This window comes from Numida meleagris, chromosome 5 (genome assembly GCF_002078875.1).
Source record: "Numida meleagris isolate 19003 breed g44 Domestic line chromosome 5, NumMel1.0, whole genome shotgun sequence".
In the NCBI taxonomy this organism is placed as follows: domain Eukaryota; kingdom Metazoa; phylum Chordata; class Aves; order Galliformes; family Numididae; genus Numida; species Numida meleagris.
Window position 1 is genome coordinate 57,536,662 of NC_034413.1, and position 26,625 is coordinate 57,563,286.

General features: G+C 49.1%; 1 protein-coding gene across 1 annotated transcript in view; it reads right to left on the reverse strand.

Annotated features, from left to right (window-relative positions):
• The window catches only part of IGFBP2 (insulin like growth factor binding protein 2), a 54,939-nt gene extending 49,621 nt beyond the window's left edge, over window positions 1-5,318 (reverse strand). Inside the window, exon 1 of the mRNA XM_021398621.1 lies at window positions 4,916-5,318. Within this exon, the coding sequence (XP_021254296.1) occupies window positions 4,916-5,318 (403 nt within the window). The remainder of the gene's footprint in view (window positions 1-4,915) is intronic.

A 26,625-nucleotide genomic window follows, 5' to 3' on the forward strand; every position in this document is an offset into this window, starting at 1 on the left:
GTGTAATGAGCTCACACTTGGCCAGCTCATGAAAGCATCCTGGCCACCAAAGGTGGGCAGAGATGCTTCAGTCACAGATGTGTTCTGCTGAAGGTAGTTCATGGCAGAAAAATCATCATAGAATCATTTCAGTTGGAACAGACCCTTAAAGGTTATCTGGTTATCTAGTCCAACTCCCCTGCAACAAACAGGGACACCTGCAGCTACATCAGGTGCTCAGAGCCCCTCTAGCCTGACTTTGACTGTCAACAAGGATAAGGCATACACCACAAATCTGGGCAACCTGTTCCAGTGCCTCACCACCCTTATTGCAAAAAAACTTTTTCCTCATATCTAGCCAGTATCTCCCCTAACTGGTAACACTGGTAACACTCATAGAACCAGATGTGCAATGTGTTTTTTTGGCTGGTGGAAAACTAGTGAGGCTACACTCACAAAACAGCACCTGAAGTTGTCCTTCTGTCCTCCCGCCCCATAACTCCTCAGTTCAGGATCACCACGGGACAGCTCTAGGAGGAGGGACGCAGACTTCAAACACACTGCAGCCAGCCCCAGGCGTGTGCTGAGGACAAACACACCTCGCTGGCAGATGCAAACAGCCAGCCACGACATGATGGAAAGCAGAGCCTGATGATTTCAATATGTGCCGCTACACACACGCTGATCTGGGCAGCACCTTCCCGTGGAGGAGGGAGGAACACCTGGAAACTCAGCACACCACTGAGCTCAGCCCGTGTGGAACAGAAATGCTTTAAAAGCATCTCCACATTTTACCTTGCCCTTCGTCTTACTCTGCCAGCCTCAAGCAAAAGAACTACCCCGCAGGAATCTGCCAAGCCCCATTCTCCCAAACCCAACTGTGTCTGTGGGGACGACGGCAGCAGCCCATCGGTGGGATGCATCAGCCCCAGTGAATGCTGCAGCAGGGTCTAGCCCAGGCCAAACACAAACACACCTCTTGCGTTCCAGTTTTCACCGCTTTGCCTCTCGAATTGTTTATCTCGGCTCAATTCCTGGATGTGGATAAAACAAACGGCATGGACTTTCTCACAGACAGGGCTCCTCGTTGTTCCCCTGACAAATACCACACTCAGCGAGCATGAGCCTGAAACCCAGAGGAAAGGAAACAACTGCAAAGAGCAAGAAGGAAACAGATCATTTGCCAAGGGACAGCATGAGAACACATTTCTCGTTTGGGCCAGAGCCTTGAAATCTTCCCAGACTCCCCGTTCCCTCCAGCCCATGTTCACAACACCATAAGCCCCACCACAGCACACTCCGGTGGGACTGGGGCTGGAGGGAGCGTTATTTTCAAGAAGCTGCTCCAAAAGTTGTTATTTATTACCTTCATATCTAAAGATGACAACCAGCCCAGGACCCGATCGGGTTCACCCTTGACCAGACACAGCTGATGCAGAAGAGCTTGGAAACCTGGTCCATCTCCTGGCAGAGCCCCAGAGGCAACAAGGATGGATAAGCTGAAGCTGTTGGAGCATCCTTGGAGCTGTTATTAATTGCATTTCACTTGTAATAACTTCTCCCACAACCAAGAACTCTGCAGCCCTTCAGTTCAGCCAGGGCAGCAATATTAACGCAGTCCCATGGACTGGCTCCTTGCAGATGGCTTCTCCCATGTCTCTAATACCCAAGCTTGCATGAGCCAGGCTGGATGCCCAGCTGGTAATGAGCTTCTCCCATGCTCATGCACTTCTGACTCAAAAGCTGATTGGTGTAGAGCATGGGGGGATGCTCACAGTCAGGCTTTCCCCTGCCTGCTGCCTACACCTTTCTGGCCTTTAAGGCTGTGTCAGAGCATCTGGCGGGGTGAGGACCTTTGGAGGCGGAAGGACAGATACACACACACACGTGCAGAGCATGACAAATGCTTTGTTTCCTTAGAAAAGCTAGGGGAAAGTAGAAGTCTTCCTGGCAATTCAGTGGATGTGAAAAATGCAATCATAGCATTACTGGCATGGTTTTCGAGTTGCTGCTAAAATTCCACTTACATTATGCTACCTCCAACATCAGAGTCTTCAGTGTTTTGGAGCGATACATTAAACTGTCTTTTAGCAGCTGCTTGCCAAGGGGGAAATGGAGGTTTTGACATTTGACCCATGAGGAAGGATGAGTGGCATTTGGGGCCAAATCCCAAATAAGGATTTTAGTTGGATGTTAGAGTGAACTGCTTTGCTAATGGTTAACTATTTTGGCGCTGTTTTTGTTCCATCGGAGTCCCTGGCCTGGTGAATGGGGCAGCCCCAGCCCTGCAAGCTCAAGTTTGCCTGTGACCTTAATCCTTTAACCCTAGGACATGGTCTCCATTAGGAGCCAAGAGCGGTGATGCATTGGCACAGGCTGCCCAGGGAGGTGGTGGAGTGATCATCACTGGTAGTGTTCAAGAACCGTGGAGATGTGGCACAGAGCAACATGGTTAGTGGGCAGAGTAGGGATGGAATGGGGTTGGACTAGATGACCTTAGAGGTCTTTTCCAACCTTAATGATCCTGTTGTTCAAAGACGGCCACTGGGGACTGGGACACAGCATGGCAGCAAGCAGGGTGCTAGCACACTGTACGGACAGTCCTCGCTCTGCTCCATGTGCCCAACCCATTAATCTGCCTTAAAATGGTGCACAGAGCTCTGTGCCGTGCTGAAGGGGCTGGCATGAGAGCTCCACACACAATAACAGCCCTCTGTCCCGCGTGCGGGCGGCTTCACTCAGCACTACGTCAAGTGGGTGACGCCATGACCTGAAATAAACCATAAAACCGTGCAGTCCGGTGGCATCAGAACTATTTTGGAGGCCCCGATCCCCGGAGGTGCTGAGCCTCCGTCTCGCTGCCTCCATCCGCAGGAGTTCGTGCCCTCGGCTCCCCGAGGGGGTGGAGGTTCTCAGCCCGATTTCCACAGACTGCCGCTGTTTTGTTCCAACATTCCCAGCATCTTCAAAATACCCAAAGCTTCTTGTGCAATGAGCAACATCCCCTGCTTCCTAGCTACACGGTGGTTTATGTTACTTTCCGCCTACAACCATTTCAGGATTGGCTTTTACAGACCTAAGTGGAAGACTAAACAATGCCGGAGCCACAGTGGGAGGATTTGCAGAGTTTTAGTCCTTGTTTCGTTTGGGCAATCCTTCTGCATCTCATCAGGGACAAAAAAACTTGCCAACCTCTTAATTTAGGAATAGCACGAGCTCTGCATTCCAGCCCTGAATCAGCCAAAGGAGCCTTTTCAAGCTGGAAAGGGGAAAAAGGGCAAATACCTTTAAGCACATTTCAAAAAAAAAAAGGCAGACACCTGCCTTTTGCAGGCAAAAACCTGCTCTGGGGCACTGAGACAAGCTTGACATCAGCATTTGAAAGGGAATTCCAATCCCTGTGCTTTGGGTGCCAGACTGCTCTCCCTGTCACCACTTCGAAGCAGAAGCAAACTCTCCCCGTATACATTTTGCAGACGGGAACAGTGTTGTGAGTCTGAGCAGAACAGCACCGAGCGGAGCTGGCAGACGGGGGCTTTGTTTTTGTTGTGGGTTTTATTTAATGGCTACAACAACCTGTTAAAAGTTTTGTAATCCGAAGAGAGCAAACCCTTTTCTGGATGTCCAGGCTCCACTGCCAAGACGTGCTCGGCGGCGAATATTCCAGCTGCGTGCTTCACATCACGCTGCTTCAAGATGTGCCAGTGTTTTTATTATTCATCCCCTATGGACATTGCAGAACGCCACATACATTAAAGCACTCTTAAGCTGCGCTATTTATATGTGAGTGAGTGCGCGCTGCATACACGCAGATATGGGCAAATCAGTCACACGCATTGCAAATGCACAGGGAGAGTAAAATGAAGCAAAACAGCAATTCTAGGGGGAAAAAAAAAGTCCATAAAAGCAAGAAAGCGGCATTAACTCCAAAAATCGTCTCTCAATGCACCTCTGCAGTGTCCTCCATTCCACCCCAACTTCTTCCACAAGCATAAAGCTGGAGTCAGCACCGGATTCCTTCAATCTGAGCGCCCTCGGCTTCTTCTGGAGAGTGCAAAATTCACTCCGCAGACGCTCACGTGGTGCAGCTGAGCAGTGGTGCACAGCCCCATTAGGCAAAGGAGGGACAGGAGTGGGGATGGTCGCAGCGTGGCTGCACAGAAGCAGCCACCGAGCAAAGTTTTCTGTGCCGCCGTTTTTTCTTTCTCTGCCTCTCCCTCTCGCTCAGAGAGAGCCGAGGTGTTTGCTAAGCGATGGCATCGCGGTGAGAGCTGCCTCGCGCAGTCAGCGCAGCAACAGGTCGGGAGCCTGTGGCGTCCCTTCGGGCAGCGTGCTCGAGGATGCTGCCGTCCTCCCCGGCACCCACTGCTTGCACGGGGGCAGAGGGGACCCCCAGCCCCAGGGTGGGCTCTGCTGGGAGTTGGCCGTGGCTCCCACATCGCGGCCCCACAGCCGCCCACTTCCCACCAGGCAGCACATGGTGCTCGTACGCTGCCTCCTCCCGTATCTTCGGGGCATCCGTCACCCTACAGACCGCTTCCAGTCCCCCACCAAACCCAAAGGGCCCCTTAGATCCCCCCAGCTCTCCGCAGCCCCCAGCCCCAGCCGCGTCTCCCCTCAGTCTGCCCCACGGGTCTTCTCCTCCGGGGGACCCCAACCTCCACCCCGTCCCCCCGCAGCCCGGCTCCCCTCGTTTTGGACCGTGAGATGCCCCCACAAATCCCCTTTACACCCCACCTCTGGGGTTCCCGTTCAAAAGGAAAACTCCCCCAGGGTGAGCTGCAACCCCGAGCACCCCTTTCACCGCACCGCGGACACCCACCGGCTCCGCACTCCCACCCTATCCTCACCCTTTGTCCTCTCCTCCCCCAGGCAACCCCCGTTCCCTGCCCTCCCGAGGGGTCCCCTCGCTCCCCGGCTCCCGGCCGCCGCTCACCTGCGGGGCGCTCGGCGCTGGCTCCGTACTCGGCCGTGTCGCGGCGGCGGGCGCAGGTGCCCTGTCCCTGCACCAGGGCTTGCAGGGGCAGCTCGGCTCCGGGGTCGGGGTAGCAGCGCAAACCGGCGGCGCAGCGCGGGGTGTACACGCCGCACGCTTCGGCCTCCAGGCGGGCGCACACCGGACAGCAGCCGCAACCCGGTTCCCGCACCAGCTCGGGGCAGGGCGGCCGGGCGGCCGGGGAGCAAGCGGCCAGGCGTTCCGCCGTGCAGGGCGGGCAGCGGAACAGCACCTCGGGCAGCGCCGGCCCCGCCAGCGCCAGCGCCGCCGCCAACGCCGCCAGCAGCAACCGCGGCCAAGCGGCCCGCGCCGCGCCGCCGCGACCGACCCCGCCGAGCGCCATGGCGGGACTGACGGGCGGCGGGGCCGGCAGGTGGACACGCCGCTCGGCCCCCCGGCGGCGCGGCGCGGCGCGGCGCGGCACGGCACGGCGCGGCACGGCGAGGCTCGGTGCGGAGCGGGGCCGGGCGCGCCGCCGCGGCGCCGCAGGGTCCTAGAGCCGCCCACCCGCGGTGGGGGTCGTGCGAGAGGCTGGGCGAAGGGGGTCTGAGCCGGGGAGGTGGCGGGTGCAGGGGTACCCCGAGGGTGGATCCCGCCCCGGCGGGGAGGAATCCGCAAAGAGAGCCGGGAATGGGGCTGGGGGCGTCCCAGAGGCCGGGTCCAACCGTGGGGGCTCGAGGACAGCCCTCCGCAGTGCTTTCCTGAGGAAGAGGGGACGTTCTCCAGGCTCGGTGCTTCGGCGTGAAACCCCCATTTTAAGCCCCAACACAGTCCTCTCCCCCTGACCCGCTGTCTCAGTTCACCCGGAGGTTTCAAAGCACGGGGGGGATCGCATCAATTCATTACTTAAAAAGTTGAATAGCAAAGCCAAGGGGTCGCAATCTGGCTGATGGAGCTAGGAATGTCTGATAGTGTCGTCGTGGGGTGACATGGTTACAGCCACGCACTGAGGTTGAGCTCGCTCAGCCAGGGGAATGTCAGCGTCATGGCACTTACAGTTGCCATTCTCTGCTGCAGGTTTTCTGCTCTTTGTGCTTTCCTTTTCAGTTTAAGAAAAAGGTGAAGTGTTCCTCGTGCAGCTCAACTCCCAGCATGGGGCCATGGAGCTTCACAATGTGTTTGTGGGACCAGTGGTGCAGAAAGGGGTGGGAAACCCCCACGATGCATCCCAGCACTAAGCACATGTTCCCACCCCACTCCCCAGATTTCCCCAAAGAATAACTCAATTTTCACAAGAGTTTCACCGAGCAGAGTCCCTTTCCTTTTAAAGGCTAAAAAGAAGAAGAAATAGAAACCCAGTGCACACTCTGCATTTGTTCCTGCTGCACATCTCAGGGTGGGAATGGGGACGCAGCAGCCCCTGCGAGCAGATGTTCCATGCACAACGCGCTGAGTTATTCTCGCCGCACACTCACGATTTCTCAAGGCTCTCGGTACCTCTTTTATGATCTGCCGTTGACTTCACTAATGACTCACATTTGGTTCCAATGAGATATTTTCATATGACTAATGAATCTATATTTGGAGGCGTACGAGGGTTTGGCTAATTATCTGTTGCAGGCGGTTAAATATTCCAAGCATCCAACGTTGGTTTTCTCCCAGTGGCAAGCGCCGTGCCCTCACACTCTCTGTACACAGGCTGACATCTGCCTCTCCGCCTTGGTAAGCACAGGGGACAGCCTGAACCTCATTGCAGAGCACTTTTTAGGTGGCTGATGGGGATCGTTCCCCTAAGGGAGGAGGATTTCAGCCCGGTTCTTTGCCAGGCACTCAGTGCAACGCCATTGTGCCATGCCATTAATAACTCCTGGCAAGGGGCAGGTTCCCGACAAGCGCCCAGTGTCACCGCTCGTTCCCCCAGCAGAGAACTCTCTGCAGAGCTGCTCGGCTGCAGGAGAACAACAAAGAGGGTTTTACAGCTGTTGTGCTGAGGGGAGGCGAGGAGAAAACAGCTCGAGTGCCCGTGCCCGGCTATAATTTCTGCAGCGGGTCTCTGCTGACAGTTTTAGGATTAACAAGCGAGCTCTGTTCTCAGGCATTTACCCCTCTGAAGAAGCTGGCCTGTTTGTTCTCAAGGGTTTATTTTACCCTACAAAATATGGCATTGCCAAACAGATGTAGGCTTGTTCCTAGAAAGGCGACTTATAACTGCAGCCGCATTTCACAGAGGCTTTCGCCCTCAGGATTGTTTGTAAATGCGGCAGTATTCCTCCGACCCTTTTCAGGGCCGTTTTTTCCCACAGACGTGCTGGTCGGGTCTTTTATGGCTCTGTCCTTTGTCAAGGATGAATTAAGAAAAATAAACTCGCAAACACAAAGTGGAGGCCCAGCCCGGAGATCCTCTCGCTCCCAACCATTAAGGAGTATTTTACAGCGCTGGGTGGGGGGAAAAGAAAACAATGCGTCCTCCTGCATTTTTCTTTCCCTCATTTTTAGCTCCAGGGGTAAGGAAGAAAAATAAATAAATAAAAAGAGGAAAGTGAAATAAAAGTGCCTTGGTATTTCTGCAGCCTCCTGTTCAAGAGGCTGACACAAAGCACTCCCCCTGCAAAGAGCCTCCTGCATCCCTGAGCTGCTCAGCGGTGATGAGGAAGGGAAGGCAGTGAGGAGGAAGGCTGAGAGGATCGGGCCTCTCGCTTTCTCCCAGAAATTTGGACAACTCTGGCCATGAGCAATGGGGAAGAGGTCTGCAGAGCAGCTGTGCCCTAAGGATGACCACTGACCTTCATCCGCTATGTGCCCCAGGGCCTGCTCCATCCCCACATGCTCTCTCCAGGTGCAGATGTCAGCAGAAGGGTCAATTATAGGCCACTCTCTTTACGCGGGTCCTATCTGAGATATCTTTAGAGCAGCCCTAAACTCATTATCTGTGATCCTGACCCAGTCATTATGAATGCTTTGGAGTGGCCTGGGCTGGTTTGTTCAGATTTCTGAAGCACTGACTGGAGATCAGCAGAGCTCAAGCTGCCCATCAGTGTGGAGCATGGAGCCATGGTGGTAGCTCTGAGCCATGGTTGCATTCCCCAGCAGCCAAACCCCTTTGCTCATCCCTAAATATCCTTCCAAGATACCTTCATTAGCCTCAAGGGTAAGAAGCAGGCTGGGGCCCAGCAGCTGCCAGGAAGAGGTGATGCAGAAAGGATTCAATACTGACCTGGGGCAGTCAGGCACCCTGACTTAGTCTATAGGGATGATAACACAAGAGTAGAAGGGATTTGTGTGGACAATGTCCCTGATTTCACGATATACTGGGTTCGTTGTTTATGGAAGAAGACCTGGTGAGGACAAGGGAGATTAATCCTTTAGGACCTGGTGGTGGTGAGTAGGAGCCATCACATGGCCTACATCTACCAGCCGCAGAGCTTCCCAACCTGCTCCTTGACCTTCGTGGCCAAATGTGACAAACGGAAGGACCCATAGGTCCCTCTGACATTGGCGTTGACAGGCTTCCCTCAGCATCTTGTACCCCTTGGGTAGGGCAGCCGGGTGAAAGCATTTCAAAGCACGCGTCGATGCTCAAGAATTTTACGAGCAGCATCAGCCAGCGTTTCCATTTGCTCGGTGTTTGCTGTTGGAAAAGCAATAACAACTTTGGGGAATCTGCTCAGGAGAGAAAACAGCCCTTTCCAAGGCACCGTGCTGAGATGCTGCTTTGTGTAACAACATTGCGGGAAGGAGGAGCTGGAATGGATGACATGAGCCTAAGGAAAGGGCTCTGATGGAGCAGGATGAAGGCAAAGGGAAGAGTGGTCCAAGTATGTAGTGAGAAATAGCTCCAGCTGCTGGTCCCTCGCTGCTAGTGTCAAAACCTCCTGGGGGAAGCAACTTCATTTGCCTCATGGGACACACAAAACAAGCACTGGAAAAGTACAGGGAACAGCCTTGTATTGGCAGGGCACCATTCAGATCTCAACCCAAAGCACAGAGCTCTCCTAGGGTAAGGGAAATGTCTGAAGGTGCACCAAAATGTACTCCTAACTCCATCTCTTCTGAGCCCTCCCTTTAGAGTCAAACACAACAACCAGCTCTGGCTCTGTCTTCTTTAGGTTGCACAAACCCAGCCTGCAGCCCTTCCTCATCCCTTGCTATCACATGTTAGTTATTATCCAGAACTGCTTGTATCCTTTTATTTAAGATTCTGGTGTCTCACTCCAGAGTAGAGCACAATTTTCGGTTTATAGCTCTGTGTTTATTTCCAAGGAAAATTTAATGGCCTGATGTACAAAGCTACTTAAGCCTTAAAATTAAGTCATCTCTGCTGCATAATACAGCTTTCTAATTAACTCTACACAAAAACACTGCAGCTGAGGTCTTAAAGGACAAGTGCCAACATAGCCCCATGGAAGGGTAAAGGGCCTCTGGGGAGGCACCGGGAGGGACCCAGTGTGGGTTTGTGTGGACTTCAGAGCTGCATGAGCCAAAATTCATCATGTTGCCTTGAAAATAAGTGGACATTAAAAATGAGGCTGCTCCCACTCAAATAAACTAAATTTGGATTTTAAGTTCAGCCCCACTCTGCAAAGCAGCTCCATAAAAATGTCACTGCAGGACTTCCTGTTTATTGTCTCTCACAGGCTCCAAATGAAACCTGTTCCACTAAAAAGAGCCATCTGTAAGCACAAGTTGTCCTCCTTCACCCACAGCTCTAAAATGAAGGCTCCAAGTTTACCTTCCCAAAGGATTTGACCCAATGATCCTTAGGGGTTCCTTCTAACTTGGGATATTCTAAGATTCTATGAAACTCCATGCAAGACCCTGACTTTTGGGACACATGCCTGGCTAGAAGATGCCAACCTGCTGCTTGCTCTGTGCTTGATCCATCCTTCTCCTTCTCCAGTGCCCGTCCCTCCCATGGATCAGACTGTCCCTGTGGGTACTCTGCTGTGGTCTCACTGGGCTGTGGGAGCAGCCAAGAGCAAATGCAGCCCTTATAGCCTTCAGAGCCTGGTCCAGCCTGACCTTGAACATCTTCAGGGATGGGGCATCCACCACTCCTTTGTGCAACCTGAGTTCTTCACTACCCTAATTGTAAAATACTTGTTCCTTATATCCAGTTATCCAGTATTATCTCAGTCAATAGATGAGTTACTCACTTTTTACCTACCAGAACAGCTGTGAACTTGAGTGAGACTTCTTTACCTTCATTGCAGGCACTGGGATTTTTCAGAAAAGCCTAAGAGAGCCAGGAGACACAACAAGCGTTTAATTGCAGATGAGTGCATGATTTCCTTCAGCGCTGTCGACTCTCCCAGCCTGCAGCACATTCAGCCCAACTCTGACCCTTTAAAGGAAGCAAATGGATAACAACTGGCGCTCTTCTGCTGCAATCCTTTGAGAGTTGAACACTTTAAATCACTTTGATGATGCATACATTAATTTGTCCTGATAAAAGACACCCCCACAACTAAAAAAAAAAAAAAAAAGTAAAGAGGGGGGAAATGGACTTTGGATAAATGAATCTCATCTGCTGGGAGCCCAAAACGATCCCAAGCAACCTTTCCTGGCAGTTTGCTGGGTTTGCCAGCATGGGCCTGATGCGAGCAGAGCAGGAGGGACTGCAGGAATGGGGATGCTCTCTTAGCTCGCTTGCCCTCTGCCGGATGCCAGCAGCTCGGCGAGCCCAGCCCGATAAGCAGTGCTGCATTTCTGCAGGGCTGCATGCACTGGTAGCTGCAAGGTGAGGATGAAGGGAAAAACTGAGCACATAAGATACGGCAGAACTAAAAATTGCAATGGATATAGAAAGTGAGGGAGGGTGTGCTGGAAAAAGAAGCCTCTTTCTTTTGCTGCTTGTACTTGTTGGAATTGCTCAGCTTTTCAATGAAACAAGTTTTTCTAGCTGAAATTCTAAAGATATGGGAGTCTGTCCTCCTGAGTGCTGCTTTCTAGTGCCACATGAACTCAGCAATGCCAACAGAGAGAGGTTCCATGCAAGTGGCACAAAGGTGCAAAACCCACCACAGACCTCAACCAGCTTCCTCCTGCACGATGCTCAGAAAGAAAGCAGGCTTCCAGCAGGCAAGGCTGTGTTCACACCAAAATAACCAGTGGGCACCAGACAGTAGGGGAAGCTAAGCACCAGTAAGGGGCCAGTGGGGCACCAAACCACTGTGAGTTTGACTAGACTGGACCTCTGAGGGCATGAAGCTGTGAGTGGATACAGCATCACAGGCAGCTGTCAGCAAGCTCTCCCCATGATCTGTGTGTTTGGCTTTGCCCAGGTGCCTGTACCATGCTGCACCATGCTCTGAGAACATGCTTCTTCTAGGAGAGGCAAATGGAGAAGCAGTGGCACAATGGAAAGATAATGCAGCTTTCAAACTCTTCCAGCCATTTAGCTACTGCAGAAACAACCCCATCTCAACAGCTTTTGTAGGCCAGTTGTACCCAGCAGATCTCCTAGGAAATAGTACCTGTGTCTCTTAATTCCATGGGTCAGCTCAGGGCACAGAGCTGTGTGGGAGCCAGCAAGGATTTCTGTGTGCACACGAGGTTTAGATGATGGCCTGTGGGAAAACATAGCTTCTCCTGACACAGCAGAGCCAGTGGTGGTGAGAGGCACCTGGAAAGACTTGATAGCAAGCTCAGCATGATCCATGTGGACCCACTCTTGAACCAGCAGTGTGGATGTCACAGCTAACCTGGGGCTGCCAGTGTCAGCCCAGGAAGCCTAACAGGGCTGCACACTGAAACAGTAAAGTCACCGGCCCTGCAATAAGCCGTCTTCAGAAAAGTATACCTCTTCTGGTGTAGCTGCACTGGGTACTTCAATAAGCATAACTAAAGCTGCTCAGAAATCACATCACCCCCCACCCCTGACCCACATAGCTCTGCGGGTAAAAGTCTGTAGTGCTGCCCTGGCCAGAGATATTAGACATAACAAATGTATTTTTAAAACAAGGGGGAGGAACATTTTTCAGGCCTAGGGGGTAGAGGATGTTGGCTTGAACTGCAGGAGAAAGTTCAAGGTCAAATCTTCCTGCATGCAAACTAGCCCCTGCGGCAATGCTTTGCAGCAGTGCCAAGTATCAGCCCCTATTCTAACAACTTCCACACAAGTATCGCTCTGCTTTGGGCACACAAATACTTCTAAAGAAATCAGGCTGTAAATAAGCTCTGCTTTTAGCTGATAAAGTCCTCAAGGCAAGGACAGTCTCTAAATAATACCTGAAAACCATGTGACAGAGAGGCAGAAGGTGCTGCCTTTCTCACACCATGGGGGTGCATTGCCCCGTGCTTCTCATCCAGGATCCCAACAGCAGGACTGGGCTCCGTAATTCCTGATACCACCTCTCTTCCAAGATTAGGACAGATGGATGGACAGGTGGACAAGCAGATCGTGTATCAGTAAAATGGATCACATTTAGAGTATCTCTGACTTCACCTTGGTCTTCCCACCGGGAAGGCAAACCAAAAAGAACCTAGACCTCTTTCGAGGTCTATCCAAAACCCCTTTCCCCAGCAGCGATTGCCTGAAGCCTTCTTATTTTTAGCAATTGTCACAACCAACTAACAGGATGCTTTGTAAACTTGAGCTCCAGTCAGTTGACAGAAACAAGAGCTAAAAACAGACTCTAGTCCTATCTGGGGCTTCACTGCCAACAGCTGTAGTTTTACAAGCTGGTTTTCTTGGGTTTTAAGCATTTTGCTCTCCTCCTTGTTGTGAGAGAGGCATGTGGTTGACTGCAAGGAAGGGAGTAACAAAACCCACCAAGTTCACAACGTTTGCTTGATCTCACTCATCTCCCCCAGCCTGAGCCACACCGGGTCCTTCTGTACAGCTGATTAATGCCCTCCTGCACAGTAGATTTATCATTGTTTGCCCAGGCAAGGTGTTCCTTCACTTTTATTACAGCAAACTGTTTTCAGAAGAAATGTTGCATCAGGAAATTAACTATGCTACAGATGCTAAAAAATATGTCTTGCATTGTTTATAGCTCTCAGCATGGTCATTTTTCTCCCCTACTCCTTCTCAGGCCCTTGTCACCCCTAAAAGAGATTTAGGAAGGAACATAACAAAGACCCTCTGGCTTTGTCCTGAAGTCTTTACTTCAGCCAAATCCTCAATATTTGTCACATGCCTGCCTTTAAAGTCAGGAGTTCACCCAGCTACGTATGAATGCAAAGGTGTCTTCTTAACCACAGTCCTTAAAGGTGCTCCTTTAGAAGGAGCTCCACATGCTTCCCAAAGGCCTGGGCAGCACAACAGCCCTGTGACAGGGCTAAGCCCTGAGCAGGCTCTGCAGGCCCAGCTGGAAGCTGCCCTCAGCACCACAGCCTGCCAGAATCAACACTTGTCCTGACCTTCAAATGTGAGCAAGAAAATCCCATCATGCAGACCTTGCCATGAACATCTGTGCTCATGCTGTGGCCAGGTGAAATCACTGTAACAGGCTGCTAATTGGCCTCTCACTGAATCCAGGCCAGAGGCAGCAGTGCCAGGGGAACACCAGTTGTCCTCATTGGCATGTTCCCCATTTGAGCAGCCCCGCTTTTGCAGACCACCTGGTAACCATCTGGGATTGCAGTGGGTCACCTCTAGGCTGCACCAGGTCACCCTGTCTCCGATGAGTCCTTCACCCCAGGTCTCTGCTTGGAGGAGAAATGATAGCCTGAGGCACCTTGTCCCTTACACTCTTGCCACTGTGCTGCCTGCAGAGACCCTCTTGGCTGGCTGCAGGGAACAGATCCATTCCCCCACTCTGCCCCACAAACACAGATGTCCTTCTGCTGGTGCCCAGTGGTTAGAGAACTTCACCCGGTGCCAGGTTCTCCTCTGCTGCCTGGCTGTACTCTGGGACATGTTGGCTTTGTGTCCAGATTTTTTAAATATTTTGCTTTGTGGTTTTTCATGCAGTGCTCAAGATATTTTGCAAAAGGCACCTTATAAATTGACTCAAGAAATACACATAAAACACCAAGTTTAATCCTTCCTTTCATATTCTTTCTCTTATTACTAAACTGTCCCCAGCATACCAGCCTCTTCTCCACCTTGTGTCTTGGCCAGTCCAGTCCAACTTAAAATATTTTTGGCTTCTACAGGAAGAGTGGAGAAAGATTATTTTATTTCAAGGAAGCTTGTTTTGGACTAAAATCAGGGCTTGTAAATGACTGAAGCAACGGCTGTAAGGACTATCGCATCAGGTGCACTAAATAACAAAAATATGGTGGGGTTTTCATGCCTCTAGTACTGTGCTACAAGGCCTCCTCCCACCAGCTCTTCCTCACTAGGGCAACCTGAATGGGAAAAGAGACATTAAAAAAGAAAAAAAGAAAAAAAAAAAAACAATAGAAAGGCTAAAGGAGAGCCAGACATGGGCGAGCAGTGTGGGTGCAGTCCCAGGAACAGCCTCAGGGACTTTCCCATACCAATAGTGGGACGATCTCCCTTCTACGAGTCAAAAAACTGCAAGGCTGTATTGAATTACTCCTAAAAGCTAGGTTCAGCTCCTCAAAAACCAGGCCAAATAGGCACTAGTTTTTAATTAACTTCAGAGGGAGAGCCATGAAATTTGCACTGGTTTACTCACTGCCATGGTGTTTGTATCTTTTCCAGCACCAGAGGTGCTCAGCCCTCCAACAGCACTTGGTCTGTGCCTCCTCAGCCCCCAGCTCCCATCCTCTCTTTGCAGCCCAGCTCTGCTCAGCACTGATGGGCCGTTTCCAGACCCTCTGTGCAACAAAGAAATATTGGGACAAGCCAACAAGCATGTCAAATCGTGATGGTGGAAGTTCAGCCTGTGCTGGCCCATGCTTTGCACCCCATGGTCTTCCTCCAGCAAGCTGAAAGATGAAGAGATGCAGGAGAGTACTGGAAGACATTTTATACGTCACTGAGTAATACCTGAGCATTGAGGATCCTCCCTGCAACCAGATGACAGATCCGAAAAGAGAGACTCATGGTACCTCCATCACAGTCAGTGAGAGATTCCAGCCATTCAGAAGGCAAGGGGACACCTACATCTGACAGGGCTCAGAGCAGCACTTTAGTGATAAGCCCCAGAGGATAACATCCATGCTCTTTAAACACCACAAATCTCATAACGAGGTCTCATCAGCCAAGAGGTCTGGGCAGCTGAGTGAGCATACTAGCCCAAATTTTGTTCCTGAAGTGCTAGCCCTGCAGTTTAGCTTTTTTGAAAGGATTCCTTTAGGATCACAGTGTTCTGGACAAGAGTCCTTTGGGACCTCTTGGGTAAATGTGGGCATTTCTTGTATTCATTACCACTCTCTGGCTGCATTAATACCTTAGCTATTTCATCATAGGCCTCTCATGCTTGTTAATATGTCTTTTGGATTCATTTCAGCCTGCAAGCCTCCCAGTTCCACAGTTTTGCTGAGCAGCTTTGTCCTTTTTCAGAAGGAGCTGAGTGCTGTGGTCTGGAGGTTAAAGCCCCGGAGACCCGTGCATGGGACTGCTGGCCTCCATCCCTGGCTCACTGCAGCCCAGGCACCCCTTTCACCCTTTCTATCCCTCTAAGCCTGATGGAGAAAACCCGTCTGCTGCAGAGTGACCTGGCCCATGGCATTTGTGGAACAAGAAATTACATGTGCACGGATGTTTTTGTGTGCATCTGACATCAGTTCCTCATTGACAGCCCAAAACATCGCAGCAGTGAGACCAAGCACAATGCTGGCTCAACTAGTCCTGTTGAAGGCTTGTGAAGCTTCAGTGCAAGACCCTAAAGGAAGAGAGACTGGGTTGCTTTGTCCATTAAAAAACAAGAGGTAAACCCTGCTTTTGACACAACCCTAGCCATTTAAACACGACCATAATTTCAAATGGAGCTTTGTTCTCAAGGTCTGGAACGGGGAAAGATATGACAGTAGGATTAGTTTGCTCAACAGGTCAGGGAGAGCCTGCAAGAAGAGCCAGTAACACTGAATCCACATCCATACGCCTGGGGAAAAACCCAAGAAGTGGTTCCAACAATGCCCTTTGATGGGGAATGTCTTCTGTGGGAGGAAGATTCATGGAGCAGATGAAGAGCAGAGACCAGCCCCTGCTCCACATGCTCCTGGCAGCTTCCCTGCCTGTTTCCCATCTCCTTTCTCTTGGAGATGAGGAAGGGATGTGGGGTCCATGTGCAAACTGGGAGCAAATGCTGTGCCATGGAATCCCGCTGGGGACAAAACCCCAAGACTTGATCACAGGAGCTGGCAACTAAAGGAGTCTGGCCATCTTTATTGTGGCACCATCACCAGGCTATTCAAGTGGGACTTACAAGGCAGCTAGCTTTGGTGCTACCTAGGCATAGGGTTTTCATTCTCTTCTAAGGGTTTTTACAATGGCTTAGTGAAAAATCAGCCAAGCTGGCTGGGAAGAAAGATCATTAAAATATTGTTGCTAAAAAAAAAAAAAAAAAGAGTCATTTTCGTTGGCCTTCTTTTAGTATGTTTATCAGGTGTCGGATGAAGAAACAAAACTTCCACAGCTTTCAAAAGCCCATAAATTTCTCTTTAAAAAAATAATAACCTTGGGGGTTTATTTTGTCATTTTCCCATGAAAAATCTAGGAAAAAATTCATCAGAGAGACGTGCCCTGTTGAAATGCTCAGTTTCACAAAAAGGACTGGTTTTCATCTTAGATAAACAATTCCTGTGAGAAATTTAGAAGCACGTCAGATGAGATAATTCATACGGGTTTGGTTCCACAGGAGCTAGTGAATCTAAAATTCTTACCCTGTCACAGTCTTTCTGAAACTGTCAGTAAGGGAACCTGCATCCTCTAACCAGGTAACTAAACAGGATTGACACGTCTTTGCACTTCTCATCATAATCAAGGATTTGTTGTTGCTCTTGAAGCCTCAATTTGCAGTATTCAACGGTTTAACAATTTCCCCATGCCTCAGCTCACTAATTGCATCAGTGAAAGGAATGCATTTGATTTATATCTACATCAAATGAGTGACACTCTTTAATAGGAACAGTATATTCGACAATAAGAGAAATGTCACAATGCTTTCCAGAATGACAATAAACCTTTAGAATTTTTAAAGCAGAAATAGGTAAATTAATTCAGACTGTTCCTCCTGGTACCTCGTCTGAAGCTGAAGCTTTACAAAATCTACTTTAGAAATGCAATTTGGTGAGGAAATAAAAGATGTGAACTTGTCACTTATTTTCCTGTTGCTCCAGGCTGGATCTCAAACCACCTTCTCCAACACAGCTGGCTCCTTTTGCATACCCAAACTGCCTAAAGAGAAAACCTCTAAGCAAATTATCCCCCACAGTCCTTCTTTCCTCAGCCCCCTTCAGTGGGACAAGTACAGGTCTCTCCTCACTGAGCTGCAGATGAGGACTTCAAGGAGCTTTGGGAAAGAAGGCAAGGAAGGAGGAACTGGAAAGGGAAATGCCACTTCTGTGGGCTTTGAACTATCTGACCATGCTTTTACCTATCAGTAAGCTCATAAGATGCCCAGATCTTCCCTTTCTTTCTATAGATGTCATTGTGCAGGTCTGGTCACCACAAATATTTCCACACTGGTGGCTCTGGAAGCTTAATCCATCTGTGCTCAGAGGCAAAGCCAACTAGCTGAGTCAGCACTGTGCTTTGGCCGAGCCAGGAACAAGGAAAGAAGAGCCTTTCAGGAGCCTTTCCTTTGTTCAGGAGACCAACAATCCATGTTCCCTTCACCTTACCTGAGCTACTGCTTAGCTAGTGGTTGTGGACAATTTGAGGTGACTGAGATCTCGGCCTCAGAATGAACCAATAATCTATATTATAGCACAGGACTCTGCTTCAGGACCAGGCTCCTGCCCAATGCAGCCTGCTGACTAGATATTTCTCTCCCTGTGCCTAACCCTTCGGCTCAGAAACCAGCCAGAAGAGACCAAAACGATCACTCAGTCTGAGCTCTTGCACTGAACAGACCACAGAGCCTGCCTCAGTAATTCTTGCATGGATATGCTGCAGTCCTCCAGAGCCACTGGGAATACAGGGCTGGAAACAATAGCTTTGAAAGAGCAAATCAAACTTGGGGAAAAAAAAAAAAAGGAGGGAAGAGGGCAATAAAAGTCGTGATGAGTCAAAGAGATAATTATGTGTGATAGTAGGGCTTCTTTGGCTGGGGACCAGCAAGAAACGCTGCCCACATCCAACCCCTTGGGATGAGCATGACAGAGCATTTTGTGCTGCAGAGAATTAGAGATCTCCCAGCAGGAGAAAGGTGAGGGAGAAGGCAGTGATCTGAGATGGAGCTGGGCTTCACTCACACACAAGTCATTAAGCTAATGTTTCTTGGCTAATTATGCACACACAGTCATATCCTGCAAGGAAAACAGCGCGAGAAGCAGCCTCATGGAATGGGCACTGAGCAAATGCATTAGCCAGGGGAGCAGTAATCCGTTTTTTATGCCAGCAGGGTGTGAGGCATTTCTCATCCCCAGGACTGCAGCCATTCAGTCACGCTCAGCCCACGGGAATCCCACAGAAGCAAGAAGATGCAAGAAGATGCAAGAAGCTACAGGCCCCTCCATCACTGCTTCACACATAAAGACTCAGGGCAAAGAGGAAGAGATCTGGCTGATGATACGTGCATGCTGTTAAACATACCTCCCTAAGAACTGTGAGCCACAGGTTTAGAGGTAGTAATAAAACCCTGAATTGAGAGCGGAGGAAGGAGGCCAATACTTCTGGATATTGTTCGCAGCTCTGCCCATGTTTGCACAGTGATTCAACCCAGCATTATTGGGTCTTTTAGAAAGAGGCTTGAGTCACACACAGAATTGGTTCCTTTCCTCTCTGGACAACCCACAAGCCAGGAGGGTGAACACACTGAATGGCATTTTTCATGATGAAACCCTTCAGCCCCACAGGTTCCCTGTATTATCTGATGCCAGGTGTCCAAAAGTCTTGGGCTCCTCCACGCAAGAAGGGAGTACGCACAGCCTGTTGCCCTCAGAGCTCTGTGCTCTTCTACAAAGTCAAAGCCAGAAGGGACTTTAGGAGGACAGTCTGCTTTCATGCCTCACACCAGCATCAGCTCTACCAGAGCCACTTCTGACAAGTGCTTCCCTAACCTTCAACTTAAAAGCTTTCAGACAATACCAACACCTAATCTCCCCACCATGTGGCCATTCTCACTGCTGGTAAGTTCCTCCTAACACAGAATTGTAGAATAACAGAGGCTGGAAAGGACCTCTGCAAGTCTCTGCTCCAGCCCCAACTCAAAATAAGGCCAACCAGCCCCTAACTTTTATCTCTCTTGCTGCAGTTTGGAATATCATTTCTTGCCACATCCACCACGGACACAGGGAATTGATGAGATCCTATCTCCTTAGAGTAACTTCTTGTGCATGAAAGAAAAGTCAAAAAGCATTTATGTCTTCAGACTTTTTCTCATAAGTCATGTTTTTGAGACGGCTGATCTTTTATGCCTTTGTGTCATAGACATAGCTAGTCTCCAGACACGCAGATCCCAGGGCTGGCAACCTCATGAAGACTTCTGGGAAAAGTTATAAGCATGTGCCTCCACAGGATTCCTCCATGGAGAGAAGACAACAGAGGAAAGGCAAGCAAAGCAGAAACAGCTCACGATCCACTCTTAACACCAGCCTTCCCTTGGGTCCCTTCCCCTCACATCTCCCATAACCTCAAGCATGAAGACACACAAAAAAACAATTCCTCAATTCAGCTGTTGATAGCTGTGGTACTTCTGGCTGTGCCAACACTGTTGCACGCCTCAGTTCTTCCCCAGGGCCAGCAGCATAAAAGAGTGGAAAACCTAACTCACGAGACGTTATTGTTATTGTTTTCTAACAGTGCTGTGCCAAAACCCCTCAGCCCAGAGGAAAGCCTTCTGTGCCATGAACCAGGCAAGAACAGCCCTTGCCTCCAACTGCTGACAGGCAAATGAGGAGGAGAGGCGCACAGACAAATGCTTTCCTCAATTCCCAGAAAAACGAGGACCAGGTTACTCTTGGCTGTTAGCCTGTGTATGGATGCCCTCTGCTCTGCAAATCTCTTAGCTGTGTCACCCCATGCTCTTCCTGGCCCTGTCCTAGGAGCAATGCTCTGCCATCCTTTCCCTGCATGCCCCATCCCACAGAGCATGTGCAACCTCCTTAAGCATGACAAAAGCCCTCCTCCGACTTCTCTTCAAATCCAGGCCCACATTCTCCCCCTCCCCAAATACATGTACATTTTCAGGCTGAGAAATTCCAGTCAAACAAGAGGTGCTTTAGGAGAGCAGGGCTTTGAATAGAAAGGGCCTTGCCATTTTAATCAGCGTCGCCTGCCAGCAAACAGCACAGACCCTTAATGTGCAAGGAATTTTGACCTCACATAGTGAAATTTCCTAGAACTTTAAACCTTTGTTGTTGTTGTTGTCACCACTGTTTCTTTGGCTCTCTCTTGCTTTTCAATTTTCCACTTGGCAACCGTGTTGAAATGATGCAAGGAAGTAGCCACTGCTTAACTGCACGTTATTAATTAGATGCCAGGGAGTCTGTGCATGACCGCATGCAGTGCAAGGGGTCTATCCTCTGCTTTACAAAAATCAGCAAACCAGCTTGGTGTTGCTTTTCTGCCCAGAAATATAATTTAGTGGCAAGTCTCCATTTGCTTCAGAACCAATTCCTATAAGAGAAGGTACTTGCACAGCCTATGGGGATGGGGAGAGAAAAAAAAAGCCCTTGGTGACCAAGGGCCGATCCTTCAGCTGTTGAAACTCTTAGGAAAGAGTCTCAATCTCTGTTAAAACAAATGCTAATTGTTCTTCACTCGAAACAGTCTGACTGAAGACATTCTGCTGTAAAATACCAGTCCGGTGAAATTGAGAAAGACTCCAGGCGCTCAGGGCTACCCAGCTCTCCAGGTTTTCCCAAGACTTACTGCCACCCCAGCCACCCCTCTAAGACGGCGTGTCTGGCCACACGCGTCCTCCCAGACTGCTGCCATGCAATTGAAAGTAGGTTTGCACAAGCCATGGCTGAAGGCACCGTGGTTTTTGGTGCTGTACGTACACTTTGCCCTAGACATGTCTCTGCTCCCAGGATCTCATAGTTTAAATACTCAAGACCAGCAAACATCCCGGGGGGAATCTGTTCCAGTGGGTAATTACCCTCATTGTTAAAAATTAACAAGAAAACAATAATCATAGACAGCTGGGCCTTTCGTGCCTTTTATAGCAACATTCCCACAGCTCTGCAAGAGACATTGTTTGGGATTCACAAATAAATTTTCACCCCAATTCAGGATAAACCCTTAGATGACTATTTCAGATGTTTTCCCAAGAGGGAACGGCCACTTCTCATGTGGCTCTAGCTATAGCATATCTTCCTGGTGCGCACGTCCAAAGTGGCAGAGCTGGGGGATTTGATGCTCCAGACCACGCTTGTCCACCCAGAGTTGTTGCAGAACTCGGTTTCTGCATGGTTTAACTCATGGTGTTGACCAGTCTTGACACCACCAGAGGCTGGGGAACCTTTCATTGTTTCGTTCCCTCCAGGCAAATCATAGAATCATTAAGGTTGGAAAGACCACTAAGATCATCTAGTCCAACCGTCAACCCATCACCACAGTGCTCACTAAACCATATCCCTCTGTGTCACGTTTCTTGAACACCTCCAGGGACAGTGACTCCGCCATTTCCCTGGGCAGCCCATTCCAATACCTCAACACTCTGAGAAGAATTTTTCCCTAATATCCAAACCGAACCTCCCGTGGAGGAACTTAAACCACTACCTCTTGCCTTACCCTTGCAAAGAGAAGCTTGCAAGCATATACATGAGAAAACTTGAAGCTAGTTCATCTTCAAGGGTGTAGGAAACGGTGGCCACGAGGTGCACTTCAGTTGAGCAGAAAAACAACTCCAGATTCTGCAAGCCAGCTTGCTAACCTAGGAGAACAGTGACAAAGGACTAATAAAAATGGTAGGGGAAGGTTGGCCAGCTGTGATGCTGAGTAGCCTACAAAAAAAAAAAAAGCTTGGTTTGGACTACACCCTGAGTGGTCTTGGGACTGTCATTTGGAGGCAGAGCTACACACTGGCTGTTAAAACTACAACAGCACCTAGTGACTTAAGTGCACATTTGGAAAGCCTGGTTAACACCATGGTAAGATTAGTCACTAGGAAGCCAACCTGTGCTAGCTGTCTCTCCTTCCTCAACGTGCTTTTACATAATCAGCCTTCTCTGGTAGCAGTTAGGTCAGAGAGGAGTCAAACCATCTTTTTTTGGCCCCATATCAGTCCGGGGATGTCACCTCTGCAAATCACGGGCTCCACACCCTCAGAGCCCTTTCCTTGCTCGAGGAACATGGTTTGGGGCAATGGCAAAGAGCGGTTCACCCTGCTCTCTGCATGCAAAGCTCCTCATACAGCTTACTGGGAACCAGAGCTCCAAACTTAGTCTCTTCCATCTCTCTATCACCATAAAAATCCATAGTTCTGTGTGCTGGGAAGTGCTAGCCAAAAGCAAGGGCATGGGCTTGCAAATTGCAAGGAAAAGCTGTGATGGGCCCTGTAGACATTGCAACTGATCACCACCACTGCACAGCCTTATGGAAAAACAGAGCTGTCGATGCAAAGCATCACATAGACCCTGTCCAGATGAACAGGAACAGCCAATGCTCAGTCCTTGCCCTGAGAATCAGAAATTCTCAGTAGTCCAGACTGAGAAACATCCCTAGGGAATCTGTCCCCCTGGTTAATCACCATTGCACTTAAAAATTAATAGCAAAACAATAACAGTAGACAGCTGTGCTTTTCATGCCTTTTATAGCAAAGTTCCCAGACCAGGACAATTGTTTTGTGTTCACAAACAGCTTTTGGGCCACACTTGTGCCTGCATCTTTTTTTTTTTTCCACGGCCTACCTCTCACCTGCTGGACACTGCCCACCAGAAGGCAGCCAGCATTCCACTTCCACTGCAGTAAAATCAACCCAGCCAGCAGAAAAGCACACGCACACACAGCAAGCTTGGTCCCAGCCTGGGTGAAGCTTAGCATTTCTTCACTTTCTGGGTTGTGGAAAGAGTTGTTCAAACCAGGCTCATAGCAACCTATTAGATGCCGCACTCAGAGTTATGTAAAATATTTTCCCTGCTTTGGTAGTTGGCAAACACTGTTTTATAAGACGAATGGAATTTATTAATGCAAAATATTTATCAAGTCTTTTTTTTTTTTTTTTCCAAAGGAGTAGAGAGGTTTACCGGGAGTCTTTCATCTTTGTTAGCTTCTGAATGTTAAAAATGCAGCTGATTTAGAGCAAGACCACAAGCCAGAGTCTCTTTCACTTCCACATAACCCCTTCCACATAACCCCTTTCTCTGCAAGTGATGGCAAGTTCTCCCTTTGACAAATGTACCCTCTCTTCCTGAAGTTATGGCAGGGAACATTCAGGAAACATATTCTCATTGGGTGATCTCCATCCTGCAGGTGAACAACAGAGGTGAAAAGAAGCAGGTAGTTCCTCTGTGCTCAGCTCTCCACAGAGTCAAACAAGATGATGTTTCATGCCTCAAGGACCTCACATCCTCCAGGAGAGTGCACATAAGGTGGGAACACAGGAAAAAAGGGGAGGATGGTACACTGACCAGATGAAGTAGCCTCATCCCCACTTACAGTCTCTGACCACTTTGGTCAACCCTTTGGAAATAAAATGACAAGTAGCGCAATTGGCAGCTCTACTACCATGTCTAACGCCTTGGAGTCTCCAAGGGAGCAACATGAAATGGTTTACCATTGCCTAAGGTCCACGTTGTAAAAGCTTCCATCATCTTTAGCTCCTAAGCATTGCTTCTGTGATAATCCAAGACAACATGCTTGACAACAGTCAAGTAGCTGATGGGCTCAGGTCATAAATAACTTTCTTTATGCTTCCATAGCTTCCCCATGGTCTAGCACCTTCCTCTTTCTGATTTTTTTCTTCATTTTGATAGGTACCGGCACAATTTCCACCTGAGGTTTGTAAGGACTATCAAGGAATATGCAACGTTTTTGTCAAGGTGGATCCACTTACGGGAAGTTGCCTTTTTTCCTTCTTATTCTCCATGTACAAAGAACATTACAGCTTCAGCAGGCTAAGGTTAAAATCAGTTGTTTAGTGCCTGGCTTATTTATTTGTTTCCCTTCTTCCCTTTCATGACTTGGGTCTGCTCTGCATTTAAGGTTTTAAATGTTCCTTTGTATCCCAAATTCAATCTATTACAGTAAAAACAGCTACATATCCAACAGCCTGAATGGAAACAGGCATAGTTGTTAGAGACCAGTATCCTATCTTTAGGCAATCATTTTGGCTTCATGGAATCAGAGAATGGTTGAGATTGGAAGGGACCTCTGGATCCCTCTACTCCAACCCCCGCTCAAGCAGGGACACCCAGAACAGAGTGCCCAGGGCTGTGCCCAGAGAGATTCTGAATATCTCCAAGGAGGTTTCTAAGCACTTCACAGCCTCTCTGGACAGTCTGTGCCAGTGCTCTGTTACCTGCACGGTAACAAAGTGCTTACTAATGCTTAGACAGAATGTCTTGCATTTCAGTTTGTGCCCCTTGCCCCTGGTAAATATCAGGATATCAGAGACAATCTCACTTTGTGTCTAATCTTCTCCCTTCAAAGGTGAGGCCCACTGGTAAGTGGTGACTCAGAGTAACTTTATTCAGTGATAGAGCCAACAGCCCTCTTGGTCCATCACTTACCATCTCCTGTGAAATAATATTTATTTGGAGGAGTCAGGTCCTCTCTGCACACTTTCAAAGCACTGGAGCAGTTCCAGAATTGCCTGAAGGGGAGAACAAAGCAGTGACTTGAAGGACATTTGTCTCAGGGTGGCCAAGGGCTGTGGAATACAACATTCCTCTTATAATATTAGACTTAATAAAAGAAAGGGAGAAGGGTCACAGAGCAAATTCCTGAAACCAATTTCATGAGTTACAAGTAAGTAGTCCCTTAGGTACGAACAGAGGTCCCTTCAGAAAAGCCCAGTAACTCAAGGCTGAAAATATTCCATTTTGGTGAAAAAATACAAAAAAGAGAAGTTGTCATTATCAAGCGAGCCACAAGATCCATGAGGGGCATGATCCATGAGTCCCCTGCTCTTCAGATTGACAGACCCACGTTGCAGAATTGGATCAAAGTCACAAAGCTCTGAGCAGCACACGAGTGGAAAAGGGCAGAATCTTCACCTGACCTGGACCACTCTTCCACCATCTCAAGTTTTGCTCCTTCTGCATCAGGGTCTGCTCCTGGTTTTACTCTCTCTTCACAACCCAGGCCATGGTGGGACAAACACAAGCTCGGTGGCCCCACAACTCAGTCTGCTCAGCAGCAGCTTGTGTGCATTGCCTCATGCAGCTCTGCCATAAACTGCACATAGGACTCTGAACATGAGGGTATGTGACATCCCCAACCTGAACAGAAAAACACACTCCCAAAGTACATCCAAAAGACACAAGAAGGCCAGAATAGGATGCTGGAGGCAGAGCAAAGCAAAGGGAATCTTTTACAGGATTCAAATTTCAAATGCACAACCCAAAGCCTTAGCTGGTGTAACCTAGCAATAACGTGCCTGCAATTGCACAAAAATAAGAAACCCAGGCCAGCTCTCCCCCTGCTGCCACAGGGGAAGGCACAGCTGTGACAGCACACGTGGGAAGGAGTGCAGTTCCAATCATTTCTTTTGGGGAGATGTTGAGGTTCGGGTGATGCTGTGCTGGCTTCTTCTCCCTTTCTTTGCTTTTGTAGTTTGAGATGCTAGAGTGGCGTTGCCCTTCCCTTTGCCTGTGCAGAGGGAGATGCTCAGCCCAGGCCTGATGCTCTGTGCATTTGTACAGGCATTGGCTCAAACACTGCTTCTGCACCAGTACAGCACTGGGAGAAATAAAAAGGGAGCATGCAAGCTCATTCATTTGCTAATACATTACTGAAAGAAAGACATTAAATCTACTATTACCATGCAAGGATATAATCTAGATTGCTAAAAAAGAGAGCAGAGAAAGGGAAAGGGATGAGAGGAAATGGATTCAGCTTTTCAGATGCATCCCAAAATCCAGACCTACAACTCATAGGAGTCCCAGGAGGCTGAGCAGAGCAGTGACACCAGGTTGTCGAGCACCAAACAAGTGTTTTAGAGAAACCCTTTCCTGCAGAGTTGCCACAGTTCACATGCTTGGAGCAGCACTGCGCAGAAAGAATAAGGGTTGGGTAGTGTTTTTCTTTGGGGGGGTGATGTTTAAAAAAAAAAAGAAAGAAAGGGCACAAACTCTGCACTGGGAAAGCCACACCGATGAGCTTGTTAACATTTGAAGAGACTGCCTGGCGTGATTCCGTACACAGTTTCCTGCCAAGAATTTGCAAGAGGAAAGTATATTTAGCAATCCAAGGCATGCCAGAGCCTTGTCAAGAGAAAAAAAAAAAAATAACACTTTGAATATGTGGAATAGCAATTAGACATTTTCTAAGCAGCCATTTTCAAAATGCATCCAGGCATCTAATAAGGGCACCTGAGGCATATCCTCAACTCTGCCACACTCCATGCCTCAAAAGACATCCGCTAAGGATCAAATAAGCAGAACAAGAATATGTTACAGATGGCAGCTGCCTACTTGCAAAGCACTGGGGCTGGTTTCAAGCCTGTGGTTCTCTGCCACCCTGAGAAACTGGAAACACACTGTTTCTTGCTGTATTACTTCATAGCATCCTTTGAGGAATC